General features: G+C 36.3%; 2 protein-coding genes across 3 annotated transcripts in view; one reads left to right on the forward strand and one right to left on the reverse strand.

Annotated features, from left to right (window-relative positions):
- The window catches only part of LOC101676954 (serine/threonine-protein phosphatase 2A catalytic subunit alpha isoform), a 141,165-nt gene that overhangs the window by 38,711 nt on the left and 75,798 nt on the right, over window positions 1-26,656 (forward strand). For both annotated transcript variants that reach the window (XM_045075502.1, XM_013052501.2), the window contains exons 5-12: window positions 7,148-7,260; window positions 10,713-10,852; window positions 16,910-16,998; window positions 19,943-20,096; window positions 20,192-20,520; window positions 21,768-21,861; window positions 24,350-24,512; window positions 25,312-25,409. In XM_045075502.1, coding sequence (XP_044931437.1) covers window positions 7,148-7,260; window positions 10,713-10,852; window positions 16,910-16,998; window positions 19,943-20,096; window positions 20,192-20,520; window positions 21,768-21,861; window positions 24,350-24,512; window positions 25,312-25,409 — 1,180 coding nt within the window. The remainder of the gene's footprint in view (window positions 1-7,147; window positions 7,261-10,712; window positions 10,853-16,909; window positions 16,999-19,942; window positions 20,097-20,191; window positions 20,521-21,767; window positions 21,862-24,349; window positions 24,513-25,311; window positions 25,410-26,656) is intronic.
- Window positions 8,191-9,203, reverse strand: LOC101676661 (cleavage and polyadenylation specificity factor subunit 5-like). The gene has a single exon (XM_045075503.1). It carries the CDS (start codon window positions 9,084-9,086, stop codon window positions 8,403-8,405), a length of 684 nt encoding a protein of 227 aa, XP_044931438.1. The 5' UTR covers window positions 9,087-9,203; the 3' UTR covers window positions 8,191-8,402.

The raw sequence follows: 26,656 nt of genomic DNA on the forward strand, positions 1-26,656 counted from the left end.
CATTATGTACTGAAAGTTATTTCTGTTGGAGGTTTTGCCTGTTTCATTGGGTCTACAAAACAACACGAACACTCTTAAGTTTAAGGATTAGTGTATTACTATCTATACCAGGAATGGGTAAATCTGGCCTACTGTCTGTTTTTGTAAATAACAGACTATAATATATATATTTATATACTATAAATAGTATAAAACTATAAATAAATAAAATAAATAAAAATAAAAATAAAAAATACATAAAATAAATAAAGTAAATAAAGTTTTATGGTAACAGTCACACCCATTCATTTATTATGATATTCATATCATCTACGGCAACTTTAACCCTGTTGCAGTTGTTTAAGTAGTTGCACCAGAGACTGTACAACCTGCAAAGCTTAAAATATTTATTATGTGCTCCTTTACAGAAAAAGTTTATTGGCCTCTGTACAATACCAAACCAAGAGTATAGCAACACAGAAGCAAGAGCAAACAATCATATATATATAATATTTTAAAAATACATATAAATACATATGAATTCATATATTTTATTTATTTGTTTGTTTATTATTTTAAAGATTTTATTTATTTATTTGTGAGAGAGCGAGGGAGAGTATGAGAGGGGAGAAGGTCAGAGGGAGAAGCAGACTCCCCATGGAACTGGGAGCCCGATGTGGGACTCGATCCTGGGACTCCAGGATCATGACCTGAGCTGAAGGCAGTCGCTTAACCAACTAAGCCACCCAGGCACCCCGAATTCATATATTTTAAATACATACATTTTAATTGAAGTATTATTGACATAATATTAAAATAGTTTCAGGTATAAACATAGCGATTTAACAGTTATATACATTATGAAGTGTTCACCACTGTAAGTATATTACAATATTATTGACTTTGTTCCTTATGCTGTGCTTTTCATTTCTGTGAATTATTTATTTCATAACAGGGAGTTTTTACCTCTTTTTTTTTGTTTTAAGTTTGTACCTTTTAATCCCCTTTACCCGTTTCACCCATCTCCCTACCCCTTTGACGGCTGCCAGTTTGTTCTTTATGGTTCTCAGTTTTTAACTAAATTAAATTAATTAATTAAACTAATCTCTACACCCACCACGGGGCCTGAACTCTCAACTCTGAGATCAAGAATTGAATGCTCTTCCAACTAAGCCAGCCAGGTGCTCTTACTAATTTGTTCTTTATATTTAGGACTCTCTTTCTCTCTGTGTTATTGTTTTCTACATGCCACAGTGTGTGTAATTCTTTTTATTTGTTGCTGGACTCAGTTTGTTAGTATTTTGTTGAGAAATTTTTTGTCCATATTCATGAGAGATATTGGTAAGAGATGTTGGTCTATAGTTTTCTATCGATTTTTTTACAATGCTTATTTAAATTCCAGTTAATATATAGTATAAAATTAGTTTCGGGTGTTCAATATGGTGATTCAACACTTCCATATAATACCCTGTGCTTATCACAAGTGTGTTCCTTAATACCCATCACCTCTTTAAGCCATCCCTAATCCTACCTCCCTTCTGGTAAATACCAGTTTGTTCTATATAGTGTTTCTTCCTCTTCTGTTTTTTGAAAGAGTTTGTAAAGAATTGGTCTTAATTTTTCTTTAAATATTGATGGAATCAACAGTGAAGCCATCTGGACCTGGGGTTTCCTTTTTATGCAGTGTTCTGATTAGGAATTCTAGTTTTTCACTTGTCACAGGTTTATTTAGATTCTCTATTTTTCTTGAGCCAGTTTTAATAGTTTGTGTTTTTCTAGGAAACTGTCCATTTAACCTAAGTTATCTGATTTCTTGGCATATATTATTCATTTTATAATCCTTTTGATTTCTGTAAGGTTGGTAGTAATGTTACTTTTTTCATTTCTGATTCTTTTTTTTTTTAAGATTTTATTTATTTATTTGAGAGAGAGACAGTGAGAGAGAACATGAGCAAGGAGAAAGTCAGAGGGAGAAGCAGACTCCCCGCGGAGCCGGGAGCCGGATGCGGGACTCCATCCCGGGACTCCGGGATCATGACCCAAGCCGAAGGCAGTCGTCCAACCAACTGAGCCACCCAGGGGTCCCTTCATTTCTGATTCTTATAATTTAAGTCTTCCCTCTTTTTCTTAGTCATTCTGGTTAAATGTCAACTTTGTTGATCTTTACAGCCAGCTTTAGTTTCAGTGATTTTTTTTAAAGATTTTATTTATTTATTTGACAGAGAGAGATACAGCAAGAGAGAGAACACAAGCAGGGGGAGTGGGAGAGGGAAAAACAGGCCTCCCATAGAGCAGGGGGTCCCATGCGGGGCTCAATCCCAGGACCGTGGGATCATGACCTAAGCCGAAGGCAAACTCTTAACAACTAAGCCACCCAGGCATGGTAATTTTTCTCTTTTTTAAAAAAATTCTTTACTTCATTAATTTTCACTCTAATCTTTATTATTTCCTTCCTTCCACATGCTGTAGTTTTAGTTTGCTTTTCTTTGTCCACTGTCTTAAGATGGAATGATAGATTATAGATTTAGTATTTTTTTTCTTTCTAAGTCTTCTTTCTTTCTTTCCTTTTCTTTTTTTTTTTTTTTTAAGATTTTATTTATTTATTTGAAAGAGAGAGCCCAAGTGCATGGGGCAAGTGGAGGGGGCAAAGAGAGAGCGAGAAGCAGATTCCCGGCTGAGCACAGAGCCCAATGTGGGGCTCAGTCCCAGGACTCTGAGATCATGACCTGAGCTGAAGTCAGACACTTAACCAGCTGAGCCACCCAGGTGCCCTAAAGTCTTCTTTCTTAATATAGGCCATCTGTATGTCTTCTTTGGAAAAGCATCTATTTAGGTCATCTGACCATTTTTAATTGAATTATTTTTATGTTTGGTGTTGAGTTGTATAAGTTCTTTATATATTTTGGATATCAATCAACAGCATCTCCTTTTAAAAAAGAAATAAAAGTGTACGACATATAGTACAGAATCTTCCTTTAAAAAATTTTTTTTAATTAGTAGACTTTACTTTCTGAGAGCATTTTTAGGTTTACAGAGAAATTGAGCAGAAAGTAAAGTTCCCCAATACCTACCCCCTCCTTCTTACCCCCTCCACAACTCAGTTTTCCTGTTGTTAACACCTTACATTAGTTTGGCACTTTTTTTTTTTTTTAAAGATTTTATTTATTTATTTGTCAGAGAGAGAGCGAGCGAGAGTGAGCATACGCAGACAGAGTGGAAGGCAGAATCAGAGGGAGAAGCAGGCTCCCTGCGGAGCAAGGAGCCCAATGTGGGACTCGATCCTAGGACGCTGGGACCACGACCCAAGCCGAAGGCAGCTGCCCAACCAACTGAGCCACCCAGGCGTCCCTTAGTTTGGCACTTTTAAAAAGATTGATAAACCCCTGGGGTGCCTGTCTGGCTCAGTCAGTGGAGCATGCAACTCTTGATATTGGGGTTGTGAGTTTGAGCCCCATATTGGGTGTAGAGATTACTTAAAAAAAATAAATCTTTAGGGGCGCCTGGGTGGCTCAGTGGGTTAAAGCCTCTGCCTTCGCCTCAGGTCATGATCCCAGGGTCCTGGGATCGAGTCCCGCACTGGGCTCTCTGTTCAGCAGAGAGCCTGCTTCCTCCTCTCTCTCTGCCTGCCTCTCTGCCTACTTGTGATCTCTGTCTGTCAAATAAATAAATAAATAAAAATCTTTTAAAAATCTTTAAAAATTGATAAAACATTATATATGTATTATTGTTAATCATAATCCATAGTTAATGTAATCCATAGTTTACATTAAAGTTCACTCTTTGTGTTGAATTCCTATGGATTTTGACAACTGTATAAGGTCATTTATCCACTATTACAGTGTTATACAGAATATTTCCACACCCCTAGAAATCCTCTGTGTTCTATCTTTTCATCCTTTCCTCCTCCTCCCTGAATTTCTGGCCACCACTGATCTTTTTACTGTCTCTATACTCTTGTATTTTCCAGAATGTCATGTGTTTAGGGTCATATGTTATATTGCATTTTCAGACTGGCTTTTTTCACCTAGCAATGTGTATTTAAGTTTCCTTCATTTTTTGGTTTTGTTTTGCTTTATGTCTCAATAGGTCATTTTTTAATCACTAGTACTCCATTGTATGTATATTTGACAATTTGTTTATCTTTTATCTAATGAAGGGGCATTTTGCAGTTATGAATAAAGCTGCTGGAAACATTCATGTGCAGGTTTTTCGGTGGATAGAAGTTCTTCATATAACTCATCTGGCTAAATATCGATTAGTGCAATAGTTTTTTTAAGCTTATTTATTTATTTATTTGATAGAGAAAGAGAGAAACAGATAGACAGTGGGGGGTTGGGGGCAAAGAGGCAGAGGGAGAGGAACGAACAGACAAGTGGACTCTACACTGAATGCAGATCCTGACTAAGGGCTCGATCTCAGGATCCTGATACTGATTCATGGATGACAGTTGCTCCAGTATCACTTTTTGAAAAGACATTCTGTTATCTACTGAATTTTCTTTTCTTCTTTTTCAAAGTTTAGTTGAATATATTTTGTGAGTCTATTTCTCGACTCTATATTCTGTTCTCTTGATCTGTTTGTTTATTTTTTCAATAATACCATACTGTTTTGATTACTGTAGCTTTATAATATGTCTTGAAGTCAGGTAGTATCTTTCCTCTGACTTTGTTCTTCAGCATTGTGTTGGCTATTCTGGGTCTGTTGCTTTTCCATATTGTTAAAAAACAAAATTCAGCCGAGTAAAATTTAAAGATCTTAATACCTTTATTCAACGATTTGTGAATGAGATAGCATTCCATCTAGCAGACAGAAAGACACACTGAGAGGCTGTACAAAATGGAAAGACTTATATAGGTAGAATGGGGCAGAACAAGGCAGTTACTAGTAAAGAGTAGATTGTTTGTGGTAAGGTCACCTTTAGGGGATAGCAGGGTTCTGTCAGGTAGGTTATCTCACTAGTGTTGACCATGTAAATCCAGATTGACTGGTTTAAGAGTCCACTTCTGGGAGAAGTTGAAACTAATTAAGTATTTTTAAGAAGATTTTGCTTATTCATTTATTTATTTTAGAGAGAGAAAGAACATGAGGCAGGGGAGGGGCAGAGAGAGAAGGAGAGAGAGAATTTATTTTAAGAGCTTATTTATTTGAGAAAGAGAGAGCACATGGGCCGGAGGTGAAGCAGAGAATCTCAAGCAGACTCTGCTAAGCCAAGAGCTGGAAGCAGGGCTCCATCCAAGAACCCTGAGATCATGACCTGAGCCAAATTCAAGAGTTGCATGCTTAACCACCTGAGCCACCCAGGCGCCCTGAGAGAGAGGATTACAAGGAGACTGCAGTGAGCACAGAGCCTGACATGGGTCTCAATTTCATGACCCAAAGATCATGACCAAAGCTGAAATCAGGAGCTGGAGGCTTAATGGACTGAGCCACCCAGGGGCCCCTAATCTTAGTTTGGTGAGGTGGGCTTTAGCACAAGTGACTCCATTTGGGGCCAGTTGTCTCTTTTTTAACAATATAATCTTTAGAATCAATTTGTTGATATCCAAATTGGATTTTGACTGGCATTGCATTGAATTTATAGATCAGGTTGGAAGAGTTGATGTTTTGACAATATCGAGTCTTCCTTTTTGTGAACACACAATTATCTCTCCATTTATGTACATGTTCTTGGATTTCTTCAGTGAATTTTGCTTTTTTCGCTTGAGAGTTCATCTTGGAGATCAATTTATATTAGCATATACCTCCTTCTTTTTGATAGCTGAATAATATTTCGTAGTGTGGGTGTATAAAATATTACATAGCAGTTTTCATATGAAGGATTTTAGGTTGTTTCCAATTTTTTCTACCCCAAACAATGCTTCTGGAATTCTCATATCATTTATCTTTGTGCACATGGGTGAGTAGATCGTTGGTTAAATTCCTAGGAGTAAAGTTGTTTGGTCAAAAGTAGGTACATTTTTTTAAAAAGATTTTATTTATTTATTTGACAGATCACAAGTAGGCAGAGAGGCAGGCAGAGAGAAATGGGGAAGCAAGCTCCCTACGGAGCAGAGAACTTGATTCAGGGCTCAATCCCAGGACCCTGAGATCATGACCTGAGCTGAAGGCAGAGGCCTTAACCCACTGAGCCAACCAGGCGCCCCAAGTAGGTACATTTTTAATTTTGGTCGCTTTTGTCAATTTTCCCTTCAAAGAAGTCGTATGGTTTACACTCCCAGGATGGTACATAGGAGTGTTCATTTTCCATGGCTTCACCAATATAGCAGTTATTGAACCTTACAATTTTTATCAGTTGGGTCAGTGAAGGATACAGCTCACTGTAGTATTTATATTTCTTCTGAATGTGAGATTTGGCTCCTTTTTATCTATTTAAAATTCCTAATCGGCGGGGGGATGCCTGAATGGCTTAGTCAGTTGAGCATCTGACTCTTGGTTTTGGCTAATGTTGTGATCTCAGGGTTTGGGATTGAACTCCATGTTCCCCCCGACTAAGAATTTGGAATTCCATAATGTCCTTATGTAAGTATCTGGAACAATTTTAGAATTATAGTTACTTTTCATCTGAACTACTATATGGCTTCTCATGTGATTTAAATATAAGATATTTAATATATTAATAAAATGTGGTAATGTTTAATATATATCCTAAAGTTGGCATATGATATTAAGATGAAAATTTATTAATGATACTGCCTAATCATGATTTTTTTCTTTGGCTGGAACATTATTTTAAAAAATTTTAGAAGAGGGGCACCTGGGTGGCTCAGTGGGTTAAGCCTCTGCCTTCAGCCCAGGTCATGATCCTTAGGGTCCTGGGATCAAGCCCTACATCGGGCTCTCTGCTCAGCAGAGCCTACTTACCCATCTTTTTCTCTGCCTGCCTCTCTGCCTACTTGTGATCTCTGTCAAATAAATAAATAAAATCTAGGGCCACCTCGGTGGCTCAGTGGGTTAAGCCTCTGCCTTCGGCTCAGGTCATGATCCCAGAGTCTTGGGATTGAGCCCCACATCGGGCTCTCTGCTCCATGGGAACCTGCTTCCTCTTCTCTCTCTGCCTGACTCTCTGCTTACTTGTGATCTCTATCTGTCAAATAAATAAATAAAATCATAAAAAAGATACATTTTATATATTTTTCCATAAAAAATGATTTATTCTTGTTTGTTTCAGACCTGTAGATATCTGGGCTTTGGGTTGTATGATCATTGAGATGGCCACTGGAAACCCCTATCTTCCTAGCAGCTCTGATTTGGATTTACTTCATAAAATTGTTTTAAAAGTAGGTGGGTACTACTGAAATACACTGTTAAATGCTTAAAGTAAATATTACTTTGTCAATTCTGCTTGATTTTCAAATTCAGTTTTTTCTTTATATGAACGGGGAAGCTACTTTTTGACAGATGGCAGCAAGTGTATGCCTTGGGCTGATAAGGAAGGTAGAAAATTCTTCTCTGTTTTTGTAAATAGCATTTTCTTTGCCAGATTGCAAATAGCTAAGTCATTTGCTAATGGTTGATAGTAAGAAAAATGGTACAGTAGAAACCTACTTCAATTTGTCTTAAAGTTGTTTTAAAATTTTGACTTGTAGGGGTGCCTGGGTGGTTCAATTTCTTCAACATCTGCCTTCTGCTGAGGTTATGATCTCAGGGTCCTGGGATCAAGCTTGGCATGGGACTCCCTGTTTAGTGGGGAGCCTGCTTCTCCCTCTCCCTCTGCCGTTCCCTCTGCTGTGGTCTCTCACTGTCTCTCTCTGTCAAATAAATAAATAAAATCCTAAAAAAAATTTTTTTGGCATCTATATATATTTGCATCTCTCTAAGAGGACTTTTAAATAATAGAGTTGATTTAGGTATCTTTTTGAAGCACTTAGAGATAGAAAGTTACTTATCGAGATAACTTTTTTTAAACTACTGTAGATATCCAGGTAATTAAATAACTTATTCAAAAATACATTTGATGAGCGCTTTTACTTTTTTAATGATCTGCTTTGAATGAATACACAAACATCTTGGTTAGTTAGCCTTGCTTATGGAGTTTCAATGATTTCTTTTAAATGTATTTCTTTTTTTATCATGTTATATTAGTCACTGTATAGTACATCATTAGTTTTTTTTTTGTAAGAATTTTACAAGTTTAATGTGAAAATTAAAAAAAGAAAAAAAATACAAATAGAAAGAAGTTCATATTCTTTAATGTTGTACAAAAAAGTATGAGTAGAACCAAAATTAAACATTATCACATTTGTTTACACCACCATCTAGTTCTTCATATTAACTTTACTATTCAAACAACAGAAAGTAGGCAGCAATTTAGGGATTGGGAAAGAGAGAAAACCCCAAAAAAACTTTTCTACCATATTTATTCTACACTGTGTATAGCTGTGCTCACAGAGACAGCTTCTTTTACTTCTCCACTGTGCAGGAATTCAGTTGTATATAAAATTGAACCTGCTCAGAAGCTGAGGGAGACTAGAAATGATAGGTCCATATCCTGGTGCATTGTCATACAATTCAAACAATGGTGCAGCTACAAGCTTGTAATTTTTAGGGACTGCAAACAAAGCTTTCTCTTGAAGTTGAACCAAAAACAACTTCTTATGTTCCTTAGGTTTTGTAATATGTGCAGGAATATACGGGTACTGAGGAGGTTCAAAATTTGGTCTCCACCAGTTACCAATGCAGTCATCAATGACCCAGTCTTGCAGGACACCATCTTGACGACCCAGTATCTCTGTCATTAAGCGTTTTAGTCCTTCAACTTCATCTTCTCCTGGGTTAAGTTCACCACCAGGTAATTTGAAGAAAGTTGTTCCCAGCTGTAGCAGTAACACATGTGGTAGCCGGTGCTCATGTACAATCAGAACCCCTTCTACAGTCCTTCTCAATCCAATTTTATCAAATTCCTCCCTCATGCGCTGAAATCTGGCTGCAACAGAACTGTCCTTCTCATAGAGGGGCTCTTTTGTACCAAAAGTATAATTGGTAAGAGGGTACAGGTTGATGGTGCGCTCCAGGGTGAGGGGCTTAGTCTGCTGGATGTACTTGTTGCTGAACTGGTTGACTCCCCGGGGCCAGCCGGTTTGTGAGCGATTCGGCGGCACCACGGACATGCTGGCGAGCTCAAATACTTGCGGAGAATGGAAGTGGGGCAGGCAAGGAGACTTTCCCTTGCCGGTAGCGGTTATTTGCGTCCCCCTCAGCAGACGCCACCCGCCATTAACATGAGAGCGCAACATCATTAGTTTTTGATGTAGTGTTCCATGATTCATTGTTTGCGTAAAACACCCAGTGCTCCATGCAATCTGTGCCCTCCTTAATACCCATCACCAAGCCAACCCATTCCCCCACCTCCCTCCCCTCTAAAACCCTCAGTTTGTTTCTTGGAGTCCATAGTCTGTCATGGTTCATCTCCCCCTCTGATTTCCCTTCCCTCATTTTCTCCTTCCTTCTCCTAATGTCCTCCATGATATTCCTTATGTTCCACAAGTAAATGAAACCATATGATAGTTGATTTTCTCTGCTTGACTTATTTCACTTAATCTCCTCCAGTCTCATCTAAGTCGATACAAAAGTTGGGGGTATTCATCCTTTCTGATGGCTGAGTAATAGTCCTTTGTGTATATGGACCATATCTTCTTTATCCATTCATCTGTTGAAGGACAGCTCAGCTCTTTCCATGGTTAGGCTATTGTGGACATTGCTGCTATGAACATGGGGTGCATATGGCTCATCTTTTCACTACATCCGTATCTTTGGGGTGAATACCCAGTAGTGCAATTGCTGGGTATGATGCGCTTGAGGAGCTCCTTTTGTGATAGAGAAGCTATACAGACATGTAGTTACAGGATCATGAGGAAGGTACTGGAGCAACTATAATAATCATGAAGTCTGAATAAATATTAACAACAGATACAGTTTGGAGTCTTAAAGCATCACCCTTTTTGGGTCACCTTTAATGTTCTGGTTTTGAGAGTAACGTTAGAAGATGTTAGAGATGATGGGATTAAGTCTGTCATTTTACATATAAAGAAACTGAAGCATAGTAAGGGAAGATATTTGCCCAAGGCCACAGAAATAGTTATAATGAAACTGGTGCTGGAGCTTAGCTCTCTCCACTCCGATTTACAGTTCTTTTCATTCTTCTGCTACTCTATAGCCTTGTTTCTTTGCAATATTTCTGTTTCTAAATAATTTAGATATTTTAGCTGTTTTGAGTAAGGCTTTGCTGATAAACATTTGTTAGACTATTTAGATACCCATAAGGAAATATGTAAAGGTTTGCTTTTCCTGATAGCATTATATATTATGTCTTATATTTTGGGAAATGAAAATGAACCTGGTGGCTTTAAATTTTCTACTGCTTACATGCTATCAACACATTACTGGGGAAACTTCCAATTTTTGTGCTATATTCAGATAGTTTCTTGTTCAACCTTAAAAAATTAAAAGAACATAATTGTTCTTCTTTTTTAGTAATTTAATGCAGACCACACAGCAATTTGTTTATTTTATTATTTTTTAAGGATTTTATTTATTTATTTGACAGAGAGAGACACAGTGAAAGAGGGAACACAAGCAGGGGGAGTGGTAGAGGAAGAAGCAGGCTTCCTGCTGAGCAGGAAGCCCGGGAAGGCAGATGCTTAATGACTGAGCCCACACAGGCACCCCACAATTTGTTTATTTCGATTGTAGATTAATTTCTGTTTTCTTATATTCGTATTTTTTTCTCTTTTCAGGCAACTTGACTCCTCACTTACAGAATATCTTTTCCAAGAGTCCCATTTTTGCTGGGCTGGTCCTTCCTCAAGTTCAACACCCCAAAAATGCAAGAAAAAAATACCCAAAGTTAAATGGATTGTTGGCAGATATAGTTCATGTATGTTAAGAATTAAGAACTTATTTCTGGGAAATTTGCATAAATTATAATACAGTTTTAAGATATTACTTTATTGAAATTCTGAAAGGATTCATAATGTTATCTGTTAGAAGCTACTATCTTCCTGTCTTTACATCTTTAGTTCAGAAAAATTAAAATTAATAGATAGAACTGAAAACTCCCTAGGATAATCCTGTCCATTTTTAGTTTATTCCAATTTTAACGATACTTATGGGTAAACTGGAAAAATTCAAAGGACTTACCATGCTTATCACCACCTTTTAATAGCCAGTCTATCCAAGTTAGGGCTCTGTTCCATGTAAACTGGTATCCTGAGATATCTACCGGGCATTGACAACTGCAGTTTTAGTGTTGTTTGAGGGTATACTAATGCCAAAATTCAGTTGGGGTTTGGAGAAAACAAAAGCGTTATATTATAACATTTTCTAATTATTTTAAAATGTAAATTTCTTTTTAAACTAGGTAATAAGTTTACCAATATATTTAGAGCAAAATTCAAAAAGTAAGAGAATTTACTGTAGAAAGTAAATCTACTTCTATTTATTTTCTCTATCTAGTTAATTTCCTTTCTCAGGGTCAACTGAGATATCTTATTTCTGATGTAAAGCCCTTTTAAAAAAATGTAGTTACCTAAATTTCAAAGCAAGTGTGGTGTAGTGTTATAAGACAGGGCTCTGCAATCACATAGACTAAAACTCAGCTCTGTCACTAATTAGCTCTGTAACTTTGGGAAAGTCACTTAATCTTCATGCCCAGTTTACTGGGCTATAAAATAACAATAATGGTCTTTATTTTTCTGGGGCTGGAAGATTAAATGAGGTAATGGTGAAAATGTTCTGAGCACAGGGCCTTAATTGTTGCTGTTGTTACTTAGATAAACTTACTAAACATATGATATATAGCATCAAAAGAGTATTCTTAAAGGAATTCTTAACAGAAAAAATTATTTCACTGGTATCTGGAGAAAACTAGAGTTTATTAAGAATCAGATTCATTGGCGTGCCTGGGTGGCTCAGTCATTTGAGTGTCCCAACTCTTGATTTGTCTCAGGTCATGATCTCAGGGTTGTGAGATTGAGCCCCATGGTGGGATCCACACTCAGCAAGGAGTCTGTTTAAGATTCTTTCTATCAGTGGGCACCTGGATGGTTCAGTCAGTTTAAGCATCTGTCTTTGGCTTGGGTCATGATCTTAGGGTCCTGGGATCAAGTCCCTCACTGGGCTCTCTGTTCAGTGGGGAGTCTACTTCTCCGTTTTACACTCCCTCTGTGCTCTCTCCCTTTCTTTCTCAAATGAATGAATGAATGAATAAATAAATAAATACATAAATAGATTCTTAAAAAAAAATAGAGAGAGATTCTCTCAAAATGCTTGGGTGGCTCAGTTGGTTAAGCCTCTGACTCTTGGTTTCTGTGCAGATCATGCTCTCATGGTCATGAGATTGAGCCCCACATTAGGCTCTGTGCTCAGTGCAGAGTCTGCTTAACGTTCTCTTTTCCGTTCCCTCTCCCCCTCCCACTCATGCTCACTTTCTTTCTAAAATAAATAAATAAATCTTTAAAAAAAGAATCAGGGGTGCTGAGGTGGCTGAGTTGGTCGATCATCTGACTCTTGCTTTTGGTTCAGGTCATGATCTTGGGGTCTTGGGATTGAACCTCACAGTGGGCTCCCACTCAGAATGTAGGCTGCTTGTCCCTCTCGCTCCCCCACTCCTGTTCTCTCTCTTTCTTTCTCTCAAAGAAATCAATAAAATTTCTTTTAAAAAAATAAAAGAATTAGATTTGTTTGCTACATTTTCCTTTGAATTTATTTTTTATGTCATGGGTTTAATTATACAAGGACTACATAATGATTATAGAAAAAGTAGAGAATACATGATAAACATAAAGAAGAAGTTAAGATTTTCCCAACTCCCACAATCTGGGAAAAATTAGTGACATTTTGATTTATATACTTCTAGACTTTTGCCAGCCAAATATGTGCATAGAAATTTATGCTTTTAAAAGATGACATACTTCACATAGTTTTGTGACCTGTTTGTTATGTAACCCTGACAGTAAATATGGAACCACATCATATTTTTCAATGGTTACATAGTATTTCATTGTAAGATTGTTCTATAGTTTAACTGATCTTACAGTTTTGAATATTTGTTTTCAGGTTTTCTCCCTCTTGGTAGATATGATTTTGTGAACATCGTTTTTTTTTTTTTTTAAGATTTTATTTATTTATTTGACAGACAGAGATCACAAGCAGGCAGAGAGGCCGCAGAGAGATTGGAGGAAGCAGGCTCTCTGCTGAGCAGAGAGCCTGATGAGGGGCTGGATCCCAGGACCCTGAGATCATGACCTGAGCCGAAGGCAGCGGCTTAACCCACTGAGCCACCCAGGCGCCCCTGTGAACATCTTTTAAAAAGTCTTTTGAACTTGCTTTATTATTTGTTTAGGATAAATTCCTAGAATTGTGATTAGTGGGCCACAGGGTTTATACTTTTTCAGAATTTTTAATATATTTTGCTATTTTTCCCTCCAGAAAGGTTTCACTGATTTATACTCAAATACTCTCAAGTAGTAGCACTGGATATAAAGTCCCACTCTCAATCTAGCAATGGATATTATAGTTTTTTTTTTAATTTTTAAAAGATTTTTAAAAATTTGACAGACAGATATCCCAGGGGCCCCGGATATTATAGTTTTTAAAATATTTGCCAATTTTTTTTTTAGTAATCTCTATACCATATGTGGAACTCAAACTCATGGCCCCAAGATCAAGAGTTACCATATTCTACCAACCGAACCAGCCAGGCACCCCAAAATATTTGCCAATTTAGTAAGTTTAAAATACCATTTTTTTTCAGTTGCATTTATATCATCACAGGAAAGGTTGAACATTTTACTAATACTAATTGACTATTTGTAGTTCTTGTTTTAAGAATCATTAAAAAAGGGGCACCTGGGTGGCTCAGTGGGTTAAGCCTCTGCCTTCGGCTTGGGCCCTGATCTCGGGGTCCTGGGATCGAGTACTGCATCAGGCTCTCTGCTCAGCAGGGAGCCTGCTTCCTCCTCTCTCTCTGCCTGCCTCTCTGCCTACTTGTGATCTCCATCTGTCAAATAAATAAATAAAATCTTAAAAAAAAAGAACCATTAAACTATTTGTCAATTGGACTAAACTTTTCCCACATAGATTTGTAAAATAATAGGCATATTAGTCTTTTGTCATATATGTTGCAAATATTTTCTTCAACTTGAGTAATCCAGTGACTTGGAGTGCCACATTTATCATAGGCAAAATGCTTACATGTGCTTGGGTTTGTTTCTATTTCATTGATTTCTTTTTTTATTCTAGTGTAAATACCAGTTTGATTGATTGTTGTGACTTTAAAATCCATCTTAATATCTGGGTCAGAGCTTATATCATTTTCTAGGTTCAAATTTTCTAAACTTTATCATGATGTAATTATGTATAGTAAACTAAACATACTTAAAATGCATAATGTGATGAGTTTTGGTAGATTTTTATACCTATAAAACCACCACCACAATCAAGATATCTGTCATTTCCATCAAACTCTAAAATGTCCTCTTATCCTTTTTCAATCCTCTTATGACTCCATTTCTGTTCCCAGACAACCTCAGAGTTGCTTTCTATCACTATAGATTAGTTTACATTTTCTAGGATATATATATGGAATTACATAGTATATACTTTTTGATTCAGCATTAAGGTTTAGAGATTCATTCATGTTTTTGTGGGTATCAGTAGCTGATTCCTTTTTATTACTGAGTAGGACTCCATTATAAGGATATACAACAATTTTTAGTCTATTCCCCTGTTTTGGGTTGTTTCCTATTTTGGGCTGTTACAAGCAAAATTAATAGGAATGTTCATGTACAAGTCTTTGTAGATGTATATTTTTATTCTTCTGAGTAAATACCTAAGAGTGGAATGGTGGGTTTAAAGTATGTGTATGTTTAATTTTTAAAGAGACTGCCTGTCTGTTTCTCAAAGTATAGTATCTTTTTTTTTTTTTTAAATATTTTATTTATTTATTTGACAGAGAGAAATCACAAGTAGATGGAGAGGCAGGCAGAGAGAGAGAGAGGGAAGCGGGCTCTCTGCTCAGCAGGGAGCCCGATGCGGGACTCGATCCCAGGACCCTGAGATCATGACCTGAGCCGAAGGCAGCGGCTTAACCCACTGAGCCACCCAGGCGCCCCTCAAAGTATAGTATCTTATATTTTCCAAACTAAGGCATGTATTTAAATTTTCTAATTATATTATTCAAAGAAGGACTAATTTGTCTGCCTCTAGTAGGCTATGACTTGGGCAGAATTTTTAACATTTTAAAAATGATTCTACTTATTTATTTTTCCGAGAAAAAGAGACACCATGAGTGTTGAGGGGGGAAGGGGCAGAGGGAGAAGCAGGCTCCCCACTGAGCAGGGAGCCCAATGTGGGACTCAATCCCAGGACTTTGGGATCATGACCTGAGCTGAAAGCAGACTCTTAACCAACTCAGACACCCAGGTGCTCCAATATGTACTTATTAAGTTTTATTGATGGATTATTATCATATTCTAAAATAAGCACATATTGTTAGCTAGTTGCAGTTTTAAGGGTCTGGGTATTCTCCCATCATAAAATAATGAACTCAATTTTGCTTTGTGAGTCAGTATATTTTTATTGTGGTAAAAAAACACATAACAAGAAATCTACTCTCTTACCAAATTTTAAAATGTGTAGAACAGTACTGTCAGCTCTATTCATATTGTTGTATAGCAGATCTTTACAACTTTTTTCATGAATCAATTTAAAAATAAAAATTTTGAAATAAACAAAAATGTAACATTATATTCAATCACCTTGAATTATCTGGATTTTAATTCTACTCTTCTGTTTGTTTGATCTAGACAAATTACTTGCTTTCTCTGGGGCTCAGTCTCCTTATCTGTACAATGGGGATATAATAATAATACCTACCTGTAGGGTTGTTGTTGGCATCATGTTATAAGAAAAAGCTAGGTAGAGTATTGTGTGGCACACAGTAAACATCAATAAAAGTTACCAATTATTATTATGTTTTGCCTTCTTCTAAAGGAATAAATGAAAACTATAAGGCAAATGGCTTTTATTCAAATTCTATATTTAATATTTTGGTTAAAAATATCTTCTATTTACAACTAGTTATTTGATTATATATAAATTTATCATGTTCAACTTATTTTAAGAACTCTTCCTTCCATCATCTGTTTTTGTTTTGTGGGGTTTTTGTTTGTATGTTTCTCTAATTCAGTTGAATGTTACCAAGATAGGGAAACAAAAAAAGAGCTGTTCTCATAGTGGATTACTAAAAGATTTGGGGGCTTGAATGTTTGTGAAGTTATATTATGCCATAAAAAAAGCAATGGAGGTACACCTGGGTGGCTCAGTTCTTTAAGTGGCTGGCTACCTTTGGCTCAGGTCATGATCCTGGGGTCCTGGAATTAAGTCCTGCATCTGGCTCCTGGCTCAGCAGAAAGCCTGCTTCTTCTTCTCACTTTGCCTGCTGCTCTCTCTGCTTGTGTTCTCTCTCTCTCTCTTGCAAATGAATAAATAAAATATTTTAAAAAAAGGAAAAGAAAAATCAATGGGTTAGGATTCAGACAATATGAGTTAATAATATAGTAAATCACTGGTCTTCTAGTTCGGTAAAATGGAAATAATAATCCACGAACTTTCCACCTTACAGTGCTGATAAGAGGATCAAAATGAACTAATTAATTTCTGCTAATTCCAGCAGAAACAGACTAACTTCTGTCTTGGCCAGAATCCTAGGAAATATAACCTATATTAATGCTTTGCAAGTACAAATTTCTTAGGGAAGTAAATGGTCAGAACTCATTGTCAGAAATTCCTAAGCTCTAAATCCATCTTTTCAAGAATGGTTTTAGTTCCAGGTAATTATTTACTTCTACATATGTCAAATAAATTTAGTTTTTACCTTAGAGAGCTCTGGTAAGATCTTACTTAATGTTAGAATCTTTTTTTCATTTTCTAGGCTTGTTTACAAATTGATCCTGCTGAAAGGACATCATCTACTAATCTTTTGCATCATGAGTACTTTACTAGAGATGGATTTATTGAAAAGTAAGTATGTTGAGTGAGTGTGGACTTCTTAGTGTTTTATGTTAGGGAATTTTACTAGCATGAGAATTGCTACATAGGTTAATGTTACACACAAAAAAATTCAGTTTAACAAAGACTTAGTTCCTTTATTAACAAGGTCTATGGTAGACTTACAGGTGTCATGAAGAAAATTCTACCCATAAAAATAATTGTAATTAACATTCATTACAGTTATGTCGTCCTAGGCAGTGTGCTAAGCTCTTTATACATATTTTCAATGGTAATCATATGCCTGCAGATAGTAAATAAACAATCAGTACTTTTTAGCTTTATTCCCGTTTGTACCTTTGACTCAGAATAGTCTGTTTTTTCCTCTTCTGGTAGCATCTCTGACCTATATGTTATAATTGGCTTTTATTTCCCAAATGATTTTTTCCCCTCTGCTTTATTTACTTTCTGTTATAGTGTTTGTTGTCATAGTCTCCCTACCAAAGTGGAAGTTCCCTGAAGAAAGGGAACATGCCTTTAGCCCTTCTGTATAATGGCAATGTAGATTTATAAGTCAGCCGTATTTCTTTTCTTTTAATTTTTTATTAAAATTAAACTTAGTTAACATATAGTGTATTATTAGTTTCAGGGGTAGAGTTTAGTGGTTCATCAGTTGCGTATAACACCCAGGGCCCATTCCATCCCATGCCCTCCTTAATGCCCATCACCCAGTTACCCCATCCCCCCATTTCCCCTCTAGCAACCCTCAGTTTGTTTCCTTTAGTTAGGAGTCTCTTATAGTTTGCCTCCTTCTCTGTTTTCATTTTATTTTGTATTATTTATTTCTTCCCTTCCCCTATGTTCTTCTGTTTTGTTTCTTAAATTCCACATATGAGTGAAATAATACAGTAGTTGTCTTCCTCTTACTGACATTTTAACTCAGCATAATACCCTCTTGTTCCATCCATGTCATTGCAAATGGCAAGATTTCATTCTTTTCGATGACTGAGTAATAGTCCATAGTATATATATATACCATAACCTCTTTATCCACTCATTTGTTGATGGACATCTAGGCTTTTTCCATATTTTGCCTAGAATCAGCAGTGTTTCTAAAACAAACAAACAAATAACCAAAACCGCAACATTTTCTATTTGGGCTTCAAAAGAAACAGAAATCCTTTTTTTTTTTTTTTTTAAGAGTTTATTTATTTATTTATTTGACAGACAGAGATCACAAGTAGGCAGAGAGGCGGGCAGAGAGAGAGGAGGAAGCAGGCTCCCTGCTGAGCAGAGAGCCCGATGTGGGGCTCAATCCCAGAACCCTGGGATCATGATCCGAGCCGAAGGCAGAGGCCTTAACCCACTGAGCCACCCAGGTGCCCCAGAAATTCTTTTTCTTTAATTACAGAGTCATTCAGTTAGCTTTTGGATGTGAGGTCAGAAAAGATGAATGTCACTTTAAAATGTGATGGACTTAAGGTTAGGTATGTTAAAGTCCAGGAACAGCCATTGAAGATAGACTGAACTAGAAAAAGGTGAAAAAAATAGTTTAGAGTACTTAGAACTTTAGGAATTTTAATATAGGGGTGCCTGGGTGACTCAGTCATTAAGCATCTGCCTTCAGCTCAGGTCATGATCCCAGGGTCCTGGGATCGAGCCCTGCATCAGGCTCCCAGCTCAGTGGGAAGTCTGCTTCTTCCTCTCCCACTCCCCCTGCTTGTGTTCCCCTCTAGCTATCAAATAAATAAATAAATAAAATCGTTTTTTTTAAAAAAAGAATTTTAATATAGAACAAAACAAGAATTTTGATATAAAACAAAAAAAAATGAGAAGAAGATATATTCAAAATGCCATTGATGAAGAGAGTGCCCATTACTGAATTTAAAAGTTGCTCCTATCAGTTCTACATAGACCACATTGATTTCTTTTGGGTTCTTAGATGCTAAGATTTTAGTATGATGGGTGAAAATTCTTGAATTCCAATGATGGAATCCTTGGAAAATGTTTGGGGAAGTCCCTTTCCTTTGATAAGAGGCCTCTCCCTTTCACAGAACCTTCTGCAGTACAAGGGCGTTTTGACAGAAGTATGACATGTTCTTATTCAGCTAAATGAATCACACTGGTGGTTTTCTTCATCTCTTCACACTACACTTTTCTAGACCTACGTCTTGCACAGCTTTGGCAAGATTGGGCTAAACTGGGGAAGAATTTACTCATGGAATGATATTTTAAAATTTCTACAAACTAAGGGATACCTGGCTGTCTCAGTCAGTATAGGACATGACTCTTGATCTTGGGGTGATGAGTTTGAACCCCATACTCGGTGTGCAGCTTAAAGAAAATTAAATTAAATTAAATTTCCCCAAACTGATGTTTATAATTGCTTCAGGGAGGGGAACTGTGTAACTCAGGGCATGGTAAGGAGACTTTTCAATATAGCCTCCTGAATTTTGAGCCATATGAATGGATTTTCTAATAAAAAATAGGTAACTTAAAAATTCAAACCACAACCAAAATGATCTCCCTTCAATATTAATATATTCTGTTAAATTTTTGTACTAAAAATATTTCTCTAGAATAAGGATTTCAGAAGCCAGTTAGTTCATCTTTTAAGTACTGTAACTTTAAAGAACCACAAAAAGGATTAAATGGCCTGAGTTTTCCTTGAAAGAATAATTTATCAAAATGAAAAATACTTTTATTGAGTAAAGTTTACATCACAAGAGGAATCTTATTCATATAAACTTATTCTGTAAAATTTTATATAGTAAATTCCCATGAAAAAACTTTTGGAAGATGTATCTCTACCAGGAAGCAATTTTTATTAAATATTATACCATCTCTTGGCATTCATTACTGATAGCTTATTTATGCTATAGATATGTAAATTAATTGATTATATGGTCCATTAAAGATAAAATACTTTATCTACACAAATAAAAAGATTATTGGTTGATATTGCTTGTTTTATCAGATTCATACCAGAACTGAGAGCTAAATTACTACAAGAAGCGAAAGTCAATTCATTCATAAAGCTAAAAGAGAATTCTAAAGAAAGTGACCTTATGAAAGATGAAAGAAAAACAACATATACTAATTCACTGCTTGGTACTCCAGTTTTGGGAAAGGTAAAAGCTGTTTTCTTTTTAGCCGGTATAACTGTATCATATCATATCAAAAATAACTATTCTTCTGACTCAGATGTTGGATGTATCTGTTCCAGGAAATAGAAAAAGAGAAAAAGCCCAGGGAGATCAAAGTCAGAGTTATTAAAGTCAAAGGAGGAAAAGGAGATATCTTAGAACCAAACAAGACAGAGTGTGAAGGTGGACATTGTCAACAGGATGCTGTTGAAAATGCTCATGCTATGTCTCAAGATACAAAACCTGTAATCAGTGAACCGCTAAACGCCATCAATCCTGGCACTAATTCTAATAGCATGAAAGATGATCCACACGCTGGAGGTAGTATGATGATGCCACCCATCAATCTAATGAGCAATAATTTCTTGGCTTCAAATCCCAATTCAAATCTTTCCCATCCCAATTCAAGGTGAGTTTAACAGAAAAGAAAGAGAAGCAAATGGATATAAGTAACAAAATGCTCCTATATAATGGTATTTCAAAGAATGAAGATCATGGTGTCTGTATGTAAATGGAATTTGAAGATATATTGAAATTATAATCATACAATGGGCCATTACTGTTTGTTAAGAATACTATAGAAGAAATTAATTTTTCTTGCTTATATAGATATTTAATTGTTCACCAGTGCCTTTTGGAAAAACCTCATTTAAGAAAGAAAAGACTCTCAGAATAATTTCCTCCCATCTGAAGAGGAAAAAGGTGATGTGATCTAGGGTCTGGTATTGATGTGTCTTAGTATAACATAGTAAGCATTTTGTCTGTGTCATAGCAAATTTTCTAAATGGAGATAGACTAGTTGAAAATAATCTTTTACAGCCAGTTAGCTTATGAAGTCAAATATTTGGGGAATAAAACAACATATTGGGCCAGTTGTAGATTTAGCTACTGATACAGATTTTAAGACCGATACCATGAGTCTGCTTAAGCAAGGGCAGTGTGTTGTTTAGCAAGGGTCTATCTAGCAAGGCATCAGGGCCAGTCCTAAATTTAGGTGAATCAACCTGAGGAAGGAGACTACCTTCAGTATCCCAAACCAATACTAGCAGACTGGTTTAGACTGTAAGTTGTGAAGCTGAGGGGTCTGCAGAGGTGGGCAAGTGGACATTTATCTTTCAGTCCAAAGGTACAGCAGACTACAGACTGCAAGAGCCTATTCATTTTTGAGATGATCCCAACACCATGGTTGCAGTAGCCATAGTTGTAACCAGAATGGGACAGCAAACTCAGAAATTGAGAAACCCAGTAGTTAGGAGAGCCATATTTATGGGCACCCAGCTGGCTCAGTCTGTAGAACACATGACTCTTGATCTCAGGGTTGTAAGTTCAAGCCCCATGTTGGGTGTAGAGCCTACTTAAAGAAAAACAAAAGAGGGGGAGCTCCAGATTTAAAGTAGATATAAGTGACTAAGTAGGCCAGCTAGAGTAATCCCACAATATGGTTTTTACCGCTGATGTTAGCCATAAATAAGCAGGTTGTTCTCTGCTCTTTTTTCACCTACGTAGAGCAGTTGGCACTTACACACTCACAATTGCATTTTGGCCACTCACTATTCACACTTTAGACTACCACAATATAACTTCTTCATTATTGAAGCTAAAACAGAAGTACTTCTGGGGAGTTCTAATAACTTTGTATTCATTTTTAAATAATAGGTTGACTGAACGAGCAAAAAAGAGACGTACTTCTTCACAATCTATTGGACAGCTTATGCCTAATAGCAAACAAGAGGATATAGGTCCCACTCAAGTAAGGCAAGAAGTTAGTCATTAAAACATGGCTTCTTCTTTTTTTGCGGGGGGAGTTAAGATTCTTATTTATTTATTTGACACAGAGAGAGAGTCCACAAAGCAGTGGAAGTGGCAGAGGGAGAGGAAGAAGCAGGTCCCTGCTGAGCAGGGAACCTGATGAGAGGCTCTATCCCACAGAAGCTTTACTGAATGATCCACCCAGGAGCCCCTAAAACATGGCCTCTTTCAACATTATCCTTGACTCCCTCCTCACCAAATCCTTGTTTTCTATATTTGGGGCTCTAGCCTGGGTGGCTCACTTGGTTAAGCATCCAGCTCTGGATTTCAGCTTAGGTCATGATCTCAGGGTCATGAGATTGAGCCCCTCAGTGGACTCTGCACTGAGTGTGTAGTCTCCTTGATGTTCTCTCTCTCTCCTTCTGTACTTCCCCACCGGCTCAAATACACAATCTCTCTAAAATAAAATTTAAAAAATAATTTTTAACAATGTGCTTTTAGCTTTTTTTTTTTTTAAGATTTTATTTATTTATTTGACAGACAGAGATCACAAGTAGGCAGACAGGGAAGCAGAAAGAGAGGAGGAAGCAGGCACCCTGCCAAGCAGAGCAGAGAGCCTGATGCAGGGCTCAATCCCAGGACCCTGGGATCATGACCTGAGCCAAAAGCAGAAGCTTTAATCTACTGAGCCACCCAGGCCACCTAGCTTTTTTTTCTGAGATGAAAATAAGTCATCATTTCCTTAGTGCTTTCACAATTTTGGTTAATTTCTTAAAATTTGATTTGTGTATTTTATGTGTGACTTGCACAAAAAAAGTTAAGATTTTCACCCTTCAAAGTTACAAGACTTGGGACACCTGTTGGCTCAGTCAGAACAGCATACAACTCTTGATCTCAGGGTCATGAGTTTGAGCCCCACATTGGTTGTAGAGATTACTTTTAAAAAAAAAAGAGGGTGCCTGGGTGGCTCAGTGGGTTAAGCCGCTGCCTTCGGCTCAGGTCATGATCTCAGGGTCCTGGGATCGAGTCCTGCATCAGGCTCTCTGCTCAGCAGGGAGCCTGCTTCCTCCTCTCTCTCTGCCTACTTGTGATCTCTCTCTCTCTGTCAAATAAGTTAAAAATCTTAAAAAAAAAAATTTAAAAAATTAAAAAAAAAAAAGAAAAAATCTTAAAAAAAAGTTACAAGACTTTTTGGTCTTTCACTCCCCCAAAAATGTTTTTAACATTTTATAGATTAAAGGCAATTACCAAATAGATACATCAGATCTTTTACTAGAAAAATGTAATCCGTGTCATTCATTCCCTCATTTTTTACATAGGGAAATAGCTGATTGAAAATCGAAGCATAATGTTATTTATAATAATAAAAAATAGAGAGTAACACAAATCTATCTAAGAGCAAGTGACTCAGTAAGCATTTAACATAAAGCCACACAGTGGGATACTACACATTGCATGGTGGTAGAGTGTTCTTAACTTTGGAGAGTTTTTATCGACTGTTACCAAATGAGCAAAAATGGGTAAAAAAAAAAAAAATAGGTTTACCTATTTTTAAAAAATAAAATACAAAGTTTATTTACTTAAAAAATTTTAAATTTAAAAAATTTTTAAATATTTTAAATTTAATAATTTTAAAATTTAAAATTTTTAAACATTAAAAAATAAAAACAAAAAGGTTTTCTAGAATCCTGGGCTCTCCCTGTGTCCAGAGTACATCATTTTGTAAATAGAAAAATAAATTAATAAAATGAGCTATGTAATTTGTCCAAAGTCAGGGTACAATGAAGAGGATTATAAATTAAAAGTTAAGATGATAGTTCTCCTGATCAACACTATTATTCTTAGAATATCCAGTATATTTTTAAAAGTTTGCTTCATGAAACTTTTATTGGAATTTGATGTTTATGTGTTTAAATGGTATTCTACTTTTTTTTTTTTTAGATTTTATTTGTTTATTTGAGAGAGAAAGAGATGGAGCATACAAGTGGGCAGTGGGGCAGAGGGAAAGGGAGAAACAGACTCCCAGCTGATCAGGGAGCCCTATGTAGGGCTTGATCCCAGGACCTCTGGATCATAATCTGAGTTGAAGGCAGCTGCTTAACTCAGTGAGCCACCGAAGCACCCCAGAATTCTATTTATTAATTATTAAAATAACTTTGCAAATATAGACATTTTATGCCATCTTACTTATTACCTCCCAAATGGATGGCAATTTTAGGCTCATCATTCAAAAAACAGGTATACTGGGCATCTGGATGGCTCAGTGGGTTAAAGCCTCTGCCTTAGGCTCAAGTCATGATCCCAGTGTCCTGGGATCAAGTACTACATCAGACTCTCTGCTCAGCAGGGAGCCTGTCTCCTCCTCTCTCTCTGCCTTCCTCTCTGCCTACTTGTGATCGCTGTCAAATAAATAAATAAAATCTTTTAAAAAACCCAAAACAGTTATACATCTTTTTTTCAAATTAACTCTTGTTTATTTGCTTATTTAGAACCAAATGGAGAAGAGTGTATTTAATGAGCGAACAGGTCCAAATGACCAAATGGCAAATGGAAACAAAAGAAAGCTGAATTTTTCCAGATCTGACAGGAAGGAATTCCATTTCCCAGAACTACCTTTCACGGTACAGCCCAAGGAGGTGAAAGGAATGGAAGGTATGTATTTGTTGTCCAGCTTTAAAATTTTTCAGATAGTATCTTTTATAAGAAGATCTTTTTTTGTAAGATAACTTACATTTATGATGTGATTTAGATAAAAGATAGTAAATTGCTGTGAAAAATATCAGCTGAGGAGAAATTTTTCTCTCATAGTCAAATAAGGGGTAAGACTTGAAGGAGAGAATTTTTAAAGAAGAATTGAGAACACTTTAAAATGCATATTTTTCCTTGGCTCAATGAAACTTCAGGACAGTATTTGAGGAATGTGGTTTTGGTTTGGTCTACGATCTAGAGCAAATCAATTTCCTTTGTTTCCTCATGAATTTTGCCCAGATAATAGTAGGAATGTATGTGCTTCAGACATTCAAAATTTAGTAAATTAAGATTTATAACATGTACTGAGCTCTTAAAATGAAACTTTTTTTTTTTTTGCACAGTAGATGTTTTGTTTCTTTGAAGAACAGTGACACCTTGTGAAAAGTAACTATAATAGCAAGAAAATAGCACTTGTACAGTTCAAAAGGAATTATCTGATCCACTTAACAGTTATGGGCAGAATTTTTAAAAAATAAATGTCTTCTTTTAATACCTGGTAGGCTATTTGTAAAGTTATAAAATAGATCATTTATGATTGGCATATTTTACCATTACAACTGATGATTTATTCAGTTCCTTTATAATAAACTGAGAAATTGACTTTAGTAGATATCAGAATTTCTATTTGAAACTCTTAGAAAGGAAAGTAAAATTTAAAGGTAGGAATAACAAGTTGTCATTGTATATATTTCTGCAAAAGTTAAACAGATAAAAGTGCTGAAGAGGGAATCAAAGAAAACAGATTCATCTAAAATACCAACTTTACTTAATGTGGATGAAAATCAAGAAAAACATGAGGTAAAACTTTTCTGTTTATAGTTTTAGTATGGAATGTCATTTGGAGCCTTTGACTTGGTATGTAAATTTAGTTATTACTACTGGAAAGTTATATAAAAATTCAAAATTATGTAGTCTTTGAACATGAGAAACAGGTCTGTATTCTCTTAAAATGACATGTTAAATAAAAGTTATTTTGGGGGGTAATCAATACCAGCCCTCATTTGAAGGTTGAGTGATTAGAATATATGGTACCCAGGGAAAGTATTATGTATGTTATGTGTTTTACATAATATTGGGCAGGTAAACCATGCCAGAGGAAACAAATAATGTTGTGAACATATAGTTATACTAGACACAGGAATGTATGTATTTATCATTAGCTCTTCCCTTCCTGTTTTCAGTTTATCTTTGCTGTCCACCTATTATCCTATATAAGATTTGTTCTCAGCCAGCTATCAGATAACTGTGTTAAAATGTCCCAGTCCCGGGCGCCTGGGTGGCTGAGTGGGTTAAGCCTCTGCCTTCGGCTTGGGCCCTGATCTCGGGGTCCTGGGATCGAGTCCTGCATCATGCTCTCTGCTCAGCAGGGAGCCTGCTTCCTCCTCTTTCTCTGCCTGTTTCTCTACCTGCTTGTGATCTTTGTCTGTCAAATAAATAAATAAAATCTTCATTTAAAAAAAGATGTCTGGGGCACCTGGGTGGCTCAGTTGGTTGGGCGACTGCCTTCGGCTCAGGTCATGATTCTGGAGTCCCAGAATTGAGTCCCACATCGGGCTCTCTGCTCAGCAGGGAGTCTGCTTCTCCCTCTGACCTATCTCCTCTCGTGCTCTCTTTATCTCTCTCAAATAAATAAATAAATCTTAAAAAAAAAAAAAGTCCCAATCCCTACCCACCAGAGTCTTGGATTTTATTCAGAAATCTTGAAGATCCTCAGTACCCAAATGCATACTCTCTAAAGACACTTTAAGGGAGGGGAATTGTGCTCAGCACCCACTTAATTAAATCATGTAGATGGCCTTCTATTCTACACATTTATAAGGTCATCAATTTCATTATATCAGTTTCTTATTTTATAAATAAAATTGCTTACATTTTTTATTCATGATAAAGTTAGTGCATAGTTATTAAGGAAATTTGGAGAAATTAGAAAAATAGCGAAACTTCCAAACCATATTAAAGGTATTTTCCCTATGTCTATTCAGTCTCTAAGTCATTTGGATTAAAGAGTTACCAGATAACTGTTCTGTTCATCTTCATATTGATGC

Source organism: Mustela putorius, unplaced genomic scaffold (genome assembly GCF_011764305.1).
Source record: "Mustela putorius furo isolate JIRA1106 unplaced genomic scaffold, ASM1176430v1.1 tig00000145_pilon_pilon_pilon, whole genome shotgun sequence".
NCBI classification, from domain to species: domain Eukaryota; kingdom Metazoa; phylum Chordata; class Mammalia; order Carnivora; family Mustelidae; genus Mustela; species Mustela putorius.